General features: G+C 44.6%; 1 protein-coding gene across 1 annotated transcript; it reads right to left on the bottom strand.

The window, feature by feature from the left end:
• Nucleotides 1-557: 557 nt before the first annotated feature.
• On the bottom strand, nt 558-5,425 carry LOC119308786 (two pore potassium channel c-like). Its single transcript, XM_037584934.1, has 2 exons — nt 4,006-5,425; nt 558-1,301 (listed from the first exon to the last, which is right to left on the bottom strand). Exons 1-2 carry the CDS (start codon nt 5,190-5,192, stop codon nt 1,112-1,114), a joined length of 1,377 nt encoding a protein of 458 aa, XP_037440831.1. The 5' UTR covers nt 5,193-5,425; the 3' UTR covers nt 558-1,111.
• Between the last annotated feature and the right edge of the window lie 13,363 nt (nt 5,426-18,788).

The raw sequence follows: 18,788 nt of genomic DNA on the forward strand, positions 1-18,788 counted from the left end.
CGCAAAAAGAAATATTTTTTTCGAATTTTTTTTTGTCGAAAAGCTAAGAAAGACCGGTAGAAAATCAAAACGTAAAAAACCCCCCAGGAAAAACCGTTTAAAAAGCAGAAAACGCGTGCGTAAAAATAAAAAAAACCCGTAGAAAGCGCCCAGAGCGCGACACGTGACGAATGGCTGTGAGTGCGCCAAGTGGCGCTGATCGTTGCGAGGCTCCCGAAGGAGCGCTCGTTAATTAGTTGCCCCCGCCTAAAGGTATTTGAAGGACTAAAATCTCGGACTTCAAATACGAACAATTAAGGCCTTAACAAACGGGAGTTGCGGCGCCCATGTCGTCTTACACCCAAAAGCCCATTCGTCGTCGCATGTTTCAGGGAAGGTTGTCAAAAAGAGGGCAGAGACCACCCATGCTATGCAGTGGCGGCTCTGGAGGGGAGGCAACCCTCGTTTTCCGGTCAACCTCCCGTCGCCAAACTTGCTGGACAACCAAATTTCGTGGAACAGATCAAGTCGACAAGTCGTTACCTACATTTACACACGTCCAACAAAACATAGTCATCTCAATCTCAAACAGCGCCCAAAAAAGATTTGAGAATTAAATGTCATGACAGCGTGACTCTGCCTGAAGTCGAGAAAACGACGTCAAATCATCATTCAGACAAAACGGACGCCTGGTCTCCGCCGTAGAGATCTATCCATCCATCTAACCAAAAAGCGGGGCGTTGGCATCCAACCGCGGGCCTGAATCAGTTATGTGGACCAGACGGTCCACACCTGTCATCCATCTCATGTTTGACCAGACAAGAGAAACATTATGAGTGAGAGGCTAAAACAGATCACCTCACCTGCCACATATATTCCCAAAGAAAATAATCTCGATAACTGCTTTGCTTGTATGTACAGCCTCCTTCCTACAGGCATGAAATGATCTTCTCACCGCTTCTAGGGCAGTAGGATCATTCCCCGCATACTGGTAACTTACCTGGAGCTATTCTACCTTCAAATGATCCCATCCGGTGCAGGCATCCTAGCTCTAACCTTCCTTTCATATACTTTACAGTCCCAAAATTCTTACTGTCCTACGGGTGGTTTTTTTTCGGTTCAGCGCCATCCGTCACGAATTCTTCCCCCTTTTCATGTCCCTAGGTTCATGGCCCAGGTGATGACTCTGCAGGAGATCCGAAAGCGTGATCTTTCCACAGTTTCCAGAGTCCAGCCTCTGGAACTGCTCCACGATCATCTTGATGTCCTTATCCGAAATCTTCCCCATCTCTTTCAGCTTGTAAACCACAAATTCCGATTTCCTGAAACAATGTGCAAATGCAGAACATCATTAACCAATACAGCTACTACAAACAAGCAAGTTGTGTCCAAAATGGAACTAAGCAATGCTCTTCCAGGAAATGCGATGGAAAAACTAGTTGTGCTCAACCGTTCTGGCTGTGTAATAACTGTTACTAAAAGTATAACAACATAAGCATGTCGAGAAAATTGCCTATTTGTGTTGGCACAGAATTAGAAGTAAATGACTAAATGTGGGTGGCATATGCAGCTTCATGAGTACAAAGCAGTGTGATGCAATCAGCAGCCTAAACGACATTGATTTACTATTGCAATCCGAATTATTGTGTATTGTGTTCGAATGACAACTGCTGTATAGTGCTAAGGCAGCCATAAAAGGGTGCAGCTTCCATCTTTTATTGCTTATAAGCGCGCTCCATTTTCATTTTTGTAGTGTTAGACGCAAATCACTTGGATGCATGCATGCCAAACTCAAGCAAACAATAAATGCTTCTCAACAAAATGTTCAAATCAATGTGCTAAGAAATGGATGCAAAAACAAATCATTTACCAATTCAAAATAAATTAAGTTTACTAAAATGGAATGAATATACAATTAAAATACACGCCAAAGACCACTACATTTTCTATGTTGATGATTGGTGAGAACCACTACATTTTCAACGTAGATAACAATTGAGAACATACTTGCCAACCATAGAAAAATACATGAAGATGAGTGTAGCTGTGAAGTCTAAGGGTTAACATCAATGGATTCTGAAATAATTGCACATATAAAATATATAATTAAATGCATTACTGAAACATTATCAAGATAACTGACTGGATATACTATAGCAAATAACAACTCTTAGCGCTAGGCTGAAAGCAAAGAATTGGGCATTCTAAAAGAATGCTATGTTTGGGAGAAAAATAGCTTCATACATGTTGGGATTTTTTTTTCCTTTTCTTTTTGAAGACAAGTCAAATGTGATAGAAACCAAGCCTTATTCTGTAGATCAACTAACAAGCGATAGAATCATGAAAGAAATGTGTTGTCAGGGCACAATTCTCTCTTCCAACTTAAAAGGAAGACCAAGGCTTCCAACAGTCCAACTTAAAAGGAAGACCAAGGGGGTGAGCTATTGCAATAAAGGTACTGTATCTTGAATTCCCCTATTCATATACATTACAGAATAACTACAGAATCCACCATCTCAAATTTTCAATACAGTGCATATTTTTAAAACTACCTCATAATCATAATCATCAATTATCCCTGATTAATTTATGATTAATGAAGTTCTACAACAGAAGCACTTTTTTTTTGTGTCTGCAGTAGGAAGAACCTCAACAAACTATGTGAATACCTCAGTATAAGAAAAACAGGATATGGTATAGCTTCATAACTAATGAAAATATCTTCCATTATGATAAATGATTGTACTACAGCGTGCATATGATGATAAATAAACAACATTATGGACAATGTGTTGTCTTGTATAAGGACATTACCAAAATTAATTGCTCTCTTGCAAATTAATATGTACCCTAACATAATGCATTTCTGATGGGCTCAGGGTTGTCATTAAACACAAAACATGTTTGAGTTACCAAAACAAGCTCAAAAGTCAGCAATACAGTAGTCATAAGTTGATTCATTTACTCAGTACTAAAGATTCCATTAAAATTTACAATTGTATTTTACTAATAAAGACCATCCTTCCCTCAGACGCCATACTTTACATAGGTAACCATTTTCGGATCCTATTATGGCACGCTTCTGAGATGAAAAGGCTGTCAAGCTCTTTGGATTTAGTGCCCTTGCCATCTTACAGCCCTTTAATTCCGCTCTATAATATTTTAAAGCAACAATTCATCACAGAAATATACATAGAAACATAAGCAAAATACAACAACCAAATAATCAATTCCACTAACATGGCTAGACAACTGATTTCATAATTTTATTCATACTATATGCCAACATAAAATAAGTTGTGTGGTCATAATTCACCAGAATCACAACTGATAGATGGTACATATAATTATTATGCACCGTATTCTAAGTCGTCTCTTTTCCAGATCACATATTATTCTATTACAACAATAGTAACCCGTCTCCAAATACCATGTTCTTCACCCCATTTTCAGATTTTCCATTTGAGCAAATTCAAAATGCAGGACAAAACAAATCATATATAAGTACTAAGCTGAGTAAGAAAAATAAATCAAGTAGAGCCATTATTTTACCGTTTCCAGATTTTATCTTTATGTTAAGCACAACACAACTGTTAGGAACACCCTATTGTAAAAAATAAGCCACAACCTATCAGCTCATTTGTGGACTGCAAAAAAAAAGGAACACCCTATTGTAAAAAATAAGCCACAAAACCTATCAGCTCATCTGTGGAAATTATAACAGTATGTCAGCTAGTGCTAATAATATACCGTCCACTAGCTGGCATCAAGATATTCTGTGACTTGTGAGTTGAGGTATGACTATACTGTTACTGAATGCTAGAGCTTTTGATAATGTCATGATGTGCTGGTTTCCAACTGACACACATGTTGCTTACTATCCGCAAATCAAGTACCTAGTAAAGCATCTTTGCAGGGACGTAATACTTTCAGAATCATTGTACATGCCAAATTGCCGAATGAAATTCAATAGACGAATTGGTCAATACAGGCATGAAAACAAGGTTTGATACTGAGATAACTTACGTGACATAGCCATTGTTGTCGATATCTGCAGCGAGAAACTCTGACACGGTCATGTCTCTGGACAGCACCCAGTTGGCCATGGCACGGTGCCTCTTGTCGATCCTCATCTCCGCCAAGTAGAGGAATGCCCGTGCCACGGCTAGCGTGGACACGAGAAGCCACCCAGAGGCAAAAAGGCGGCCCTGCAGTGTCCGGAACGCGTGATCGCCGTATCCGACTGTGGTCACCGACATCACTGCAAGGTACACGGCATCAAGCCAGCCCATGTTCTCCACCTTCCTGAGCACAGTGGCCCCAATGCCGACGCAGATGGCCACCACACCAAGCGCGAGGGCGACCTTCATGCGAACGCGCATTCGGCCCTTCTTGATGTCGAAGATGTAGTTGTGCCGGTGCTTGCGTGCAGAGCGGGGGTTCTTGATCGCGGTGATGAGGAGGTGCTCTTGGAGGTCGAGCACATAGGACACCATGCCGGAGAGGAGGATGTCGACGAAGCCGAAGCCGATGAGGACGAAGGATATGGCGAAGAGCTTGGCGGCAGGGCTGGCCGGGGTGATGTCCCCGTAGCCAATTGTGCAGAGCGTGACGATACAGAAGTAGAGGGCGTCGACGACGGGGTGGGTGGGCCCGGCGGAGGATGTGAAGTTGGCCGGGAAGGCGGCGTAGAAGGAGACGCCGAGGCCGAGGTAGGCGAGCAGGAAGAGGAAGGCGTGCAGCACGATGGCCGGCCTCCGCGGTGGCGGGGGCGGGTTCTGGTGGTCGGCCTGGGCGGAGGCGGCGAGGACAGCGGCGCTGAGCGGCGCCATGGCGGGCGCGGTGCGGGAGCGGTGGAGGTTGGTGCGGCCGCTGATTAAATTGAAGAGCGAGGGCGTGGTGGGCTGGGGCTGGCTCTCCTCGTCGGAGGGCGGGGAGGAGGAGCAGGACGGGTGGTCGTAGTCGCGGAACGGGTCCGCGTGGCCGACGGAGATGCGGCGGTAGTGGCGCGCGGACGACGGCAGCGGGGGCGGGGGCGGCGGCGGCGGCGGCGTATCGTGGGGCCCGAAGATGAGGCGGTCCTTGTAGGAGGATGCCGGGGAGGGGCAGGGCGAGGAGGGCGGCGCGAGGTCGAAGTTGGAGACCGTCGCGTGCTCCGGCAGCGGGTGGAGCGGCTGCGGCGCCGTGGTGGGGAGCAGCGGCTCCGTGTCCATGGCCGGGGCTTTCTTCCCGGATTCCCGATGAATATCCTCGGGGATTCGCGGCCCCTGCGTCCGGCGCGAGATTCGCCCGGATTTTGAGCGAGGGGGACGGGGCGCGATTCGGGTTCTTATTGCCGGGGGCCGCCGGTGGGGATGCGGTGATTGATGGAGGAGGAGGAGGAGACGGTGGAGGAGGGAGGGAGGGAGGCGGAGGCGGGGGCTGCGGGACGTTGGCGATGGCCACTTGACGACGGCGATGCCTATATTTCCTACTGCTAATTTTGTCTCGTTTCTCGGGCTTATATTAATTAAAATGAGTTGGGTTGATTTGTTTATGGTCGATCGATCTCGTGAGCGGCGGGAGACGGATCGATGATGCAACGCAATTATAGCGAACGGAATAATAAGGAAAGGAAAGACGAGACCGTCGCTGTCATCTTTGTCTCCGTCGCTGTCAGCTAGGTTTGGGTTTGTGACCGTGGAAGCAACTGTTGCGAAATTCTCCCACGCGTTGGTATAGTCCCAACGTCCCCGGCTGTGTTTCCTCACAAACCATTTTGTATATACAGTACTTTCTATTGATAACCTTGCTTTCAAAAAGATATAGTTTCTATTGATAACCTAAAATCGATGCAAATTATGATAAATCAAAACAAAATGTAGATCAACGGCAACGAAGATTCTTTATTAAAAGCAAAAAACATACATAAAAGTTATTTCTAACTTTAAAAGTTTGAGGTTTTCAAAAATTATCGCCTTTGCTTCAAGTACTGCGACGGAGACTATAATACAGATGTGGAAATTTGGAATTGAGGAGGCGTCCGGTACAACATCACTTCTACACCTTTGCAGCGCCACGCGGTTCTGACATGAAAGTTACTTCATCTACGTGCCAGATGCATGCATATCCAGGTTCCTTCATCTCCTTGTGATGAGTTGTTCGCAGACGCCATGTGAACCAACAGAAATGACGTCTCAAGAAACTAGTGTCTCTTGCGGTGCAGGTTTCCCTACTTGCTTTGTTATCTCGGACGTGGACTCTGCATGCTACCAAGTGTGTTCATGTCACCTTTGCTAACCCTATTACGGGACGTGCTGATAAAAGCTTAAGATGTTTGATATGGTTACATCACGGTATGCACTTTAAGACATGGTCCTTAGATGGAACATGTGTCATGAAGCAGATGAGGTGGACATGTCGGAGGGTTCATGAAGGATAGAACTTGAGGGAAAATATAGAGACAAATTGGTGAGAAAAAAATTTGTCGACAACTACATCGACAGTTAGCAATGAAGGATAATTCATCACTATCCTGCAAAATGATGGTTGCAAAAAAGATAAATAAAAGAGGAGTGGAAGAGTCTAACTGTAAAAGTATCATCATACACCGATGACAATTTATGTAAGTCAATTCAGAAAGGCAGAAAAATGGCTTTAAAGAAATGCAGAAAAGGAAGAAAAAACAATGCAAGAGATAAAAATTGTGTAGTGGAAAATAATAGCAAGAAAATGAGTTACTTTCCGATAATTCAATTTGGTGCCCGGACTGATCTACACCCAGTGAAAAGTAAAACCAAAAAAATAGGGAAAAGGCGATTTTTATTATGGTGCAAGATGCTCAAATGTGTGATGTTCTTGCAAAATTTTAAGATGTTTGGACATTCGAGGAGCTCGTGGCAAAATAGACAAAATCAGGTGTAAACAATACTGTTTTCAAAAGTTCCTAAGAAGCCCGAATTTTGTCTTTTTTTTTCACGAGTTTCTCGAATATCCATATTTCATCAAATTTTACATAGGCATCACACACATGAGTATCTTGCACTACAAAAGAATTGGATTTTTTGAGTATTTTTTTGCCATTTAAAATGATTTTGCTGTTCACACCCGGGCTTAGCTGAGCCCGGGTGAATAGTCACGTCCGCTATTTTCTTCTGTCTTTCTTTTTCATATGTCAGCACTGTCGGAATGACTACTTGGCAGCGTAATTAAACATTTTATGTTGATAAAATAAAATGCACGTATATTCTCAGCGGTCAGTTCATTTCCGCCGCGCTGATCTGACCTATTATAAGCACGAAAAAACATGACCGATCGAGTTGAGAATGGATAAGAGGCTAGCCATGGATGATCAGGAGAGATCGACAAGATTATACAAGACTCCATCAAATATCTAACCGCGACACTTGAAGTTGCAAAGGACGTCCGGTCGATGGATGTGACTCGATGGAAACTTCTGCTGGTAGATGGGGAGACCTACGCGTGCATTCAGTGGACACGGCGATTAGCTCATGCCCGCATCCGTGGCGCTTGTGCTGTCCGGCCAGGTGAAATTAAACATGCATTTTTTTCTGAATTTATTTTAAACCTTTTGATGATGTGCGTTCAGAGGCAAAAAATGTTTTCGTCAACCACAAAGATGTTTATGACGACTTCATCAATCTCAAGATAGTATGTCGACTCAATATTTCAAAGGTGCTCATAGGGGTAGGTTGTGCGTCCGTGCGTTCATAGGATGAGTGTATGTGCGTATATATGAGTGTACTGAAAAAGACCTCACGGAAAACATATCCTAGTTTTCTTTTGTGCTTGCATTTTTTGCGAGAAATCGTTTGATCTATTCATCAAATATCATGACGACACAAAAAACACGAAGAGTTATACAAATTACATTCATGTCCGTATACCACCTAACGTCTACTACAAACACTAGAGCGTGTTAAAGGCGCGACGCTCTTATCGCCCCTCCCTCTCCAGAGCCGGGCAAAGGTTTAGTAGGCAATCGACAAGTCGTCGTGCTAAGGGCCCCGAATGATCAACGCATCAAAACGGCAACCGTCGTCGATGAACAGAAGTGTAGATCAGAATGATCTAATCTGTAAACACATGAACTCAGACCGGATCCACGCAAAACCGTCGAAGACAAACATCGACTGAATCCCACAAGATCAGCCTGAGAGACACTTCCACACGCCCTTCAACAACGCAAGACGCACCACCGAGACAAAGGCTAGGGGGGAGAACATTATTCCATCGCCAGGGAGTCACCATCGCCTCGCCTTCCTGAGAAAAACACAAACGCTAAACAGAGTAAAACAAAAATCTAAAAACCTACTGCATATTTTGTTACCTACTCCCTCTCTATAATGTAGTGCATATCTTGTTCAAACATTTTTATGCTTGACTAAATTTATAAGATAACCAATCAACGCGTAAAATACTAGATAAATAAAACATAAAAGCACACTTAATGATGAATGTAATGGTAATGATTTTGTATTGTGAGTGTTGATATTTTTTCTTTAAACTTGGTCAAATGTAGACATGTTTGTTGGGGAACGTAGTAATAATTCAAAAATTTCCTACGTGTCACCAAGATCAATCTAGGAGATGCTAGCAACGAGAGAAAGGGAGTGCATCTTCATACCTCTTGAAGATCGCGAAATGGAAACGTTACAAGAACGCGGATGATGGAGTCGTACTCGCGCCGATTCAAATCACGGAAGATCCGATCTAGCGCCGAACAGACGGCGCCTCCGTGTTCAACACACGTACAACCCGGGGACGTCTCCTCCTTCTTGATCCAGCAAGGGGAGAGGAGAAGTTGAGGGAGAGCTCCGGCAGCATGACGGCGTGATGATGGAGCTTGTGGATTTTCTGCAGGGCTTCGTCAAGCTCTACGGAGGAGGAGGAAGTGTTGGAGGAGCCCTCCCACCCCCACTATTTATAGGGGAAGGGGAGAGGGACGACCCCTCTAGATCCCATCTAGAGGGGGGCGGCGGCCAGGAGGGGGAAACTTGCCCACCAAGCAAGGTGGAGGCGCCCCCTAGGGTTTCCAAACCCTAGCCTCCTTGGGCCCTTTGGGGGGCGCACCAGCCCACTAGGGGGCTGGTTCCCTCCCATATTCAGCCCATGAAGTCCCCCGGGGCAGGTGACCCCACCCGGTGGACCTCCGGACACCTTTCGGTGGTCCCGATACAATACCGATAACCCCCGAAACCATTCCGACGACTGAAACTGGACTTCCCATATATAAATATTCACCTCTGACCATTCCAGAACTCCTCGTGACGTCCGGGATCTCATCTGGGACTCCGAACAACCTTCGGTAACCACATACTATTTCCCATAACAACTCTAGCGTCACTGAACCTTAAGTGTGTAGACCCTATGGGTTCGGGAACCATGCAGACATGACCGAGATGTTCTCCGGCCAATAACCAACAACGGGATCTGGATACCCATGTTGGCTCCCACATGTATGATCTCATCGGATGAACCACGATGTCGTGGATTCAATCAATCCCGGCCGTATACAATTCCCTTTGTCTACCGGTATGTTACTTGCCTGAGATTCGATCGTCGGTATCCCAATACCTCGTTCAATCTCGTTACCGGCAAGTCTCTTTACTCATTCCGTAACGCATGATCCCGTGACTAACTCCTTAGTCACATTGATGATGCATTACCGAGAGGGCCCAGAGATACCTCTCCGTCATACGGAATGACAAATCCCAGTCTCGATTCGTGCCAACCCAACAGACACTTTTGGAGATACATGTAGTGCACCTTTATAGCCACCTAGTTACATTGTGACGTTTGGTACACCCAAAGCATTGCTACGGTATCCGGGAGTTGCACAATCTCATGGTCTAAGGAAATGATACTTGACATTAGAAAATCTCTTAGCAAACGAACTACACAATCTTGTGCTATGCTTAGGATTGGGTCTTGTCCATCACATCATTCTCCTAATGATGTGATCCCGTTCAATGACATCCAATCTCCATGGTCAGGAAACCATAACCATCTATTGATCAACGAGTTAGTCAACTAGAGGCTCACTAGGGACATGTTGTGGTCTATGTATTCACACATATATTACGGTTTCCAGTTAATACAAATATAGCATGAACAATAGACAATTATCATGAACAAGGAAATATAATAATAACCATTTTATTATTGCCTCTAGGGCATATTTCCAACAGTCTCCCACTTGCACTAGAGTCAATAATCTAGTTCACATCACTATGTGATTGTAATGAATCCAACGCCCATGGGTTTGATCATACCTCGCTTATGAGAGAGGTTATTAGTCAACGGGTCTGAACCTTTCAGATCCGTGTGTGCTTTACAAATCTCTATGTCATCTTGTAGATGCAGCTACCACGCGCTATTTGGAGCTATTCCAAATAACTTTTCTACTATATGAATCCGGTTTTCTACTCATAGTCATCTAGATTAGTATCAAAGTTTGGATCGATGTAACCCTTTACGACGAACTCTTTTACCACCTCCATAATCGAGAAAATTCCTTAGTCCATTAGTTACTAAGGATAACTTTGACCGTTGTCCTGTGATCCATTCCTGGATCACTCTTGTACCCCTTGACTGACTCATGGCAAGGCACACTTCAGGTGCGGTACACAACATAGCATACTGTAGAGCCTAAAAGCATAGGGGACGACCTTCGTCCTTTCTCTCTCTTCTGTCATGGTCAGGTCTTGAGTCTTACTCAATACTCACACCTTATAACATAGCCAAGAACTCCTTCTTTGTCGATCTATTTTGAACTCCTTCAAAATCCTGTTGCGGTATGTATTCATTTGAAATTACTATTAAGCGTTTTTGATCTATCCTTATAGATCTTGATGCTCAATGTTCAAGTAGCTTAATCCAGGTTTTTCATTGAAAAACACCTTTCAAACAACCCTATATGCTTTCCAGAAATTCTACATCATTTTCGATCAACAATATGTCAACAACATATACTTATCAGAAATTATGTAGTGCTCCCACTCACTTCTTTGGAAATACAAGTTTCTCATAAACTTTGTATAAACCCAAAATCTTGGATCATCTCATCAAAGCGTATATTCCAACTCCAAGATGCTTGCTCCCGTCCTTAGAAGGACTGCTGGGGCTTTGCATACTTGTTAGCATCTTTTAGGATTGACAAAACATTCTGGTTGTATCACATACAATCTTTCCTCAAGAAAATCGTCGAGGAAACAATGTTTTGACATCCTATCTACAAGATTTCATAAATAATGCAGTAACTGCTAATATATTTCCAACAGACTCTTAGCATCGCTACGAGTGAGAAAGTCTCATCGTAGTCAACTCATTGAACTTGTCGGAAAACATCTTAGCGACAAGTCGAGCTTTCTTAATGGTGACACTTACCATCATTGTCCGTCTTCCTTTTAAAATCCATCTGTACCCAACAGCCTTACGACCATCAAGTAGTTCTTCCAAAGTCTACACTTTGGTTTTTAGACATGGATCCTCTCTCGGATTTTATGGCTTCGAGCCATTTGTCGGAATCCGGGCCCACCATCGCTTCTCCATAGCTCGTAGGTTCATTGTTGTCTAGCAACATGGCCTCTAAGACATGATTACGTATCACTCTGAAGTAGTACGCATCCTTATCGACCTACGAGGTTTGGTAGTGACTTGATCCAAAGTTTCATGATCACTATCATCAGCTTCCACTTCAATTGGTGTAGGCGCCACAGGAACAACTTCATGTGCCCTGCTACACACTAGTTGAAGTGACGGTTCAATAACCTCATCAAGTCTCCACCATCCCCCCACTCAATTCTTTCGAGAGAAACTTTTCCTCGGGAAAGGACCTGTTTCTAGAAACAATCACTTTTGCTTCCGGATCTGAGATAGGAGGTATACCCAACTGTTTTGGGTGTCCTATGAAGATCATTTATCTGCTTTGGGTTCAAGCTTATCAGCCTGAAACTTTTCCACATAAGCGTCGCAGCCCCAAACTTTTAAGAAACGATAGCATAGGTTTCTCTAAACCATAGTTCATACGATGTCATCTCAACGGAATTATGTGGTGCCCTATTTAAAGTGAATGCGGTTGTCTCTAATGCCTATCCCATAAACCATAGTGGTAATTCGATAAGAGACATCATGGTATGCCCCATATCCAATAGGGTGCATCTATGATGTTCGGATACACCATCACGCTATGGTGTTCCAGGCGGTATTAGTTGTGAAAAAATTTCCACCATGTCTTAATTGTATACCAAACTCATAACTCAGATATTCATCTCTATGATCATATCATAGACATTTTATCCTCTTGTCACAATGATCTTCAAGTTCACTCTGAAATTACTTGAACCTTTCAATAATTCAGACTTTTGTTTCATCAAGTAAATATACTCAACATCTACTCAAATCATCTGTGAAGTAAAAACACAACGATATCCACTGCATGCCTCAACACTCATTGGACTGCATACATCAAAATGTATTACTTCCAACAAGTTGCTTTCTTGTTCCATCTCACTGAAAACGAGGCCTTTCAGTCATCTTGCCCATGTGGTATGATTTGCATGTCTCAAGTGATTCAAAATCAAGTGAGTCCAAACGATCCATCTGCATGGAGTTTTCTTCCTGCGTATATACCAATAGACATGGTTCACACGTCTCAAACTTTTCAAAAATGAGTGAGTCTAAAGATCCATCAACATGGAGCTTCTTCATGCGTTTTATACCAACATGACTCAAATGGCAGTGCCACAAGTAGGTGGTACTATCATTACTATCTTATATCTTTTGGCATGAACATGTGTATCACTATGTCCGAGATTTAATAAAACATTCATTTTAGGTGCAAGACCATTGAAGGTATTATTCAAATAAATATAGTAACCATTATTCTCCTTAAATGAATAACCGTATTGCGATAAACATAATCCAATCATGTCTATGATCAACGCAAATGCCAAATAACAATTATTTAGGTTTAACACCAATCCCAATGGTAGAGGGAGCATGCGATGTTTGATCACATCCACCTTGGAAACACTTCCAACATGTTATCGTCATCTCACCATTAGCTAGTCTCCATTTATTCTGTAGCTTTTTATTTCGAGCTACTAACACTTAGCAACCGAACCGGTATCTAATACCCTAGTGCTACTAGGAGTACTAGTAAAGTACATATTAATATAATGTATTTCCAATATACTTTTGTCGACCTTGCCAGCCTTCTCATCTACCAAGTATCTAGGGTAGTTCTGCTTCAGTGACCGTTCCCCTCATTACAGAAGCACTTAGTCTCGGGTTTGGGTTCAACCTTGGGTTTCTTCACTAGAGCAGCAACTGATTTGCCGTTTCATGAAGTATCCCTTCTTGCCCTTGCCCTTCTTGAAACTAGTGGTTTTACTAACCATCAACAATTGATGTTCCTACTTGATTTCTACTTTTGCGGTGTCAAACATCGCAAATAGCTCAAGGATAATCATATCTATCCTTGATATGTTATAGTTCATCATGAAGCTCTAGTAGCTTGGTGGCAGTGACTTTGGAGAACCATCACTATCTCATCTGGAAGATTAACTCCCACTCGATTCAAGCGATTGTATTACTCAGACAATTTGAGCACATGCTCAATGATTGAGCTTTTCTCCCTTGGTTTGCAGGCTTAAGAAACTTGCTGGAGGTCTCTCACCTCTTGACGTGGGCACGAGCATAAAATCCCAATTTCAGCTCTTGGAACATCTCATATGTTCCGCGATGTTTCAAAAATGTCTTCCGTGCCTCAATTCTAAACCGTTTAACATTACGCACTGAACTACCACGTAGTCATCAAAACATGTATGTTGGATGTTCGCAACATCCATAGACAACGCTCGAGGTTCAACATACCGAGCGATGCATTAAGAACATAATCCTTCTGCGCAGCAATGAGGACAATCCTCAGTTTACGGACCCAGTCCGCATAATTGCTACCGTCAACTTTCAACTAAATTTTTCTCTAGGAACATATCTAAAATAGTAGAACTAAAGCGTAAGCTATGGCATAATTTGCAAAGACCTTTTGACTATGTTCATGATAATTAAGTTCATCTAATCAATTATTTAGTGAACTCCCACTCAGATAGACATCCCTCTAGTCATCTAAGTGTTACATGATCCGAGTCAACTAGGTCGTGTTTGATCATCACGTGAGACGGACTAGTCATCATCGGTGAACATCTCCATGTTGATCGTATCTACCATACGACTCATGTTCGACCTTTCGATGTCTCGTGTTCCGAGGCCATGTCTGTACATGCTAGGCTCGTCAAGTCAACCTAAGTGTTTCACGTGTGTAAATCTGACTTACACCCGTTTTATGCAAATGTTAGAATCTATCACACCCGATCATCACGTGGTCCTTCGAAACAACGAACTTTCGCAATGATGCATAGTTAGGGGAACACTTTCTTGAAATTTTAGTGAGGGATCATCTTATTTATGCTACCGCCATTCTAAGCAAATAAGATGTAAACATGACAAACATCACATGAAAATCATAAAGTGACATGATATGGCCAATATCATCTTGCGCCTTTGATCTTCATCTTCGAGGCGCGACATGATCACCATCGTCACTGGCATGACACCATGATCTCGATCATCGTGTCTTCATGAAGTTGTCTCGCCAACTATTACTTCTACTACTATGGCTAACGGTTAGCAATAAAGTAAAGTAATTACATGGCGTTTTCATTGACACGCATGTCATACAATACATTAAGACAACTCCTATGGCTCCTGCCGGTTTTCATACTCATTGACATGCAAGTCATGATTCCTATTACAAGAACATGATCAATCTCATACATCACATATATCGTTCATCACATCCTTTTGGCCATATCACATCACATAGTGAAAGGATCGATATGGTTGACTAAAGGGGGGGGGGGGTGAATAGGCAACTAACAATTTTTAGACTTTTCTTTAACAATTTAAACCTTGCAAAGAAATAGGTTGTCTAGATGTGCAACTACGTGGACAACCTATATGATGCAAAGACAATAGGCACACTAGCAAGCAATAGATACAACTCAAGTAAGCTTGCAAAAGTAAAGGCACAAGATAACCAAGAGTGGAGCCGGTGGAGACGAGGATGTGTTACCGAAGTTCCTTCCTTTTAAGGGGAAGTACGTCTCCGTTAGAGCGGTGTGGAGGCACAATGCTCCCCAAGAAGCCACTAGGGCCACCGTAATCTCCTCACGCCCTCACACAATGCGAGATGCCGTGATTCCACTATTGGAGCCCTTGAAGGCGGCAACCGGACCTTTACAAACAAGATTGGGGCTATCTCCACAACACTTGGAGGCTCCCAACAACACCACGAAGCTTCACCACAATGGAGTATGGCTTCGAGGTGACCTCAACCGTCTAGGGTGCTCAACACCCAAGAGTAACAAGATCCGCTACGGATAAGTGGGGAATCAAATTTCTCTTGGTGGAAGTGTAGATCTGGGCCTTCTCAACCAATCCTGAGCAAATCAACAAGTTTGATTGGCTAGGGAGAGAGATCGGGCGAAAATGGAGCTTGGAGCAACAATGGAGCTTTGGGGGAAAGAGGTAGGTCAACTTTGGGGAAGAAGACCCCTTTATATAGTGGGGGAATCAATCCAACCATTATTCCACTGAGCAGCCCCGCACAGAGCGATACTACCGCTAGGGAAGGGCGGTACTACCGCTGTGGATCGCGGTACTACCGCTGGGGCAGAACAACGCACTTAGAAGAAAAAGGCAGCTCCAATGAAGCGGAAAGAAAACGAAGGGTGTGATATGGATGTGTACGTGTTGATTCCACCCTAGTCTTACCAAAGCGGATCCCCTCTTGATAGTACGGTGACTCCTACAAAACTAGTCCACCAACACGAAACGAAGGAGCTACACCGTCTTGAATAAAACACCGAGGGGAGATAATCGTCTCGTGCCAAAGGATGAATCTCTGAAAGAACTTAACGCACACGATTAGTCCGCACAAGCATTGTCATCAATCACCAAAACATCTTGGGGATAAATATGCCCTTACAATCTCCCCCTTTTTGGTGAATTGATGACAATACGGGATTTGCACAATATGAGAGATATAGAACAAGCGCAAAAACCCCAACGCCCTAAAATGTAGATGTGCTCTCCCTAGATGTGTGCTATCTCGATAAGTGCTTTGGACTGCACGGCACACATACTAGGATCAACGCTCCCCCTACATTTTAGAGACCAACCACCTAAGTGGGGTAAAAGAGAGTAGCAAAGATAACTTAACAGGATAAGCATGCAACTCATAAGTTAACTTAACAGGATAAGCATTGCAACTCATAAGCTAGATAGTGACATAGATAATGATACTGGAAAGATAAGGTAGCATATGTCTCACACCATATGACTCGAACAGGGTCTCACTGACAACTCGAACTTAGGTCTCACTGACAAACCAAACAAAGCAAATGCGAGGAAAACACGAACACAAGAGACGAAAGACACAAAGCACAAATCCCAAAACTCTCTCCCCCTTTGGCATCGAGACACCAAAAAGGAGAGGGAGTGATGCTACGGCTCCAGGTGAGAGCAAACGAGGGACACACACATCAGAGCTCAGCGGGATCATCTGCGCCACCATCGTCGGTCTGGAAGTGCTCGGCATCAGAATCGGTCCACGGGCAGTGCTGCTGAATCCACTCCTCCTCCTCAGTAAGCTGATCCTCAGATCCACTGATCACAGTAGCACCCATCTATCGCATGAGCTCCTTGTGGCGACCTCGGGCCTTCTTCTCAGCCACATGAGTCATGTACTGACCATGAGACTCCATGCAGAACAACTTCTTCATCTTGAGCTTGAGCTTCTTTGCCCAAGAGGGCTCTGCCTCAGACGGCACGTAGTCATCATCATCATCCTCAGCCCCAGTCTCCTCCTCGGTCTCCATGGCAGAAGCAGACGAAGGAACTCCAGTCCTAGGGTCCTGAGTGCCCCAGTTATCCTTCTTCCTCAAACGCTTGACTTCGTGAGAGACCAACTCTCCAGTTTCCAGCAACACCTTGGGATAGACACGATCCCAGGCCTTCTCAATGAGCAGCATGACGAACGGACCATAAATCGGGCACTTGCGCTCGGAGATAGCAGATAACAGCTCAGACCACATAACATGAGAGATATCCAAGGACTCTCCGGTGTTCTGTCCCTTCTCACGCTGGCAGAAGAGAAGCATGTCCACGAGATAGGAGTGAACCTGGTCCAGATTCCCGATACGAGGGAAAAGAGTCTCTCTGAAGATACGGTGAAGGATATCCAGATAGGCAGACAGCTCATAGGTTTCCTTCTTTGTCTCAGGGTTGATCCTCAAAGTGCAGTAGGGCCATAGAGCTTGCTTGTGAGTGGCATTGGTGCGGCGGTGGGGGCGAAAGCCGACAGAAGACTCAAGACCTAGATCTTGCACCCCAATCAACTCCATGAAAGCTTTCCACTTGACTGACAGCAACTTGCCATTGGTCATCCAAGTTAGTGTCCTGTACTCATTAGTCCCAAGGTGAACCGTGGCATAGAATTGGGCCACAATATCAGCATCATAGTCCTTGTTGAATTTCATGATCCCAAGAATGTTCAGTTGAGTGCACATCTGAAGAGCTTCACCAAAGTATTCAGGATCGTTCTCCATATGGTCGGTGTCGATGGAGTGCATGTTGACATAGAGATTCTTCTTGGCTTTGAGAACATCAAAGAAGATGGAAAACTGGAACCTGTTCCAGAAAGGACGGTTGACCAAAGTGGGATCTTGGTCGTCCTCATACGGGTTGCGGCGGCGCCTTGCCCAGAACTCCTTGGGCGGCATTTCTGGCACGGTTTTGCCTGGCTTTGGCTTGACCCCAGGCTTCTTCGGCAGTTGAGGTGGAGGTGGAGCACTAGAAGATCCTCCGGCAGGCTCACTGGTGCGGTAGCGCTTGGACGAGGCACGACCGGGGTTGACACGACGAGCCTGATGCTCAGGGACCTCATCACCTGGAACCACACACACAAACACGCAAACAACCAGAAAGAACGAGCGTAAGCCACAAAACACGAGCAAAAAGGATCACTGAGAGGTAGGAGTATGACGGAAACTGGTAGAGGGGCGGTAGTACCGTGACCCTTCAGCGGTAGTACCGCTCCAAGCGGTAGTACCGCTCTAGAGAGAGCGGTAGTACCGCTCCAAGCGGTAGTACCGCTCTGGAGAGAGCGGTAGTACCGCTCGAGGAGGGGAAACAGCAGTTTCCTACTTCCATGGTCAGAGCCGGTACTACCGTCCTACCAAATTCAGAAATACTCCAACCAAACACTAATCCAAACTGTCTAGAAGCATTCTCCATCCTACTCAAGCCTAGATCTGGCCAAAAATCTAGAGATGCAACGGCTATTGCCCCAAATAAGCTAGATTGGAAATCTAGACAAAAGGAAAAAGAGAACGGGGGCAATACCAGCATCCATGGCAAGAGGACAAGGTGGGGATCGACTCCACTGAAGGAAATGGAGAGGAGCGCCCCGGAGAGGGAGATCCGCAGGAGCCCTCCCGCAACGCCGGTTGCTGAAGAGAGAGGAACTGAGCGAGGGGGCGAGCGAATGGGTATGGGGGAGAAGAAACTCCCCCTGCCCCCGATATAACCACCGGCCCGCGCCTCACAGTGGTAGTACCGCGCTAGAGGGCGGTAGTACCGCTAGGAGCGGTAGTACCGCTCTCCACCAGCGGTAGTACCGCTTCAGCAACCACACGGCTCCTAAACCAACGGCTAACGCTAAAAAAAACGAAAGCAAGGGCAAG

The sequence above is a fragment of the Triticum dicoccoides genome, chromosome 5B (assembly GCF_002162155.2).
Source record: "Triticum dicoccoides isolate Atlit2015 ecotype Zavitan chromosome 5B, WEW_v2.0, whole genome shotgun sequence".
NCBI lineage: Eukaryota > Viridiplantae > Streptophyta > Magnoliopsida > Poales > Poaceae > Triticum > Triticum dicoccoides.

Coding starts and splice junctions, on each gene's coding strand:
- LOC119308786 (XM_037584934.1), bottom strand. CDS start 5,192: ATGGACACGGAGCCGCTGCTCCCCACCACGGCGCCGCAGCCGCTCCAC. Junction 1,302..4,005: donor GACAACAATGGCTATGTCAC/GTAAGTTATCTC, acceptor ACATTGTTTCAG/GAAATCGGAATTTGTGGTTT.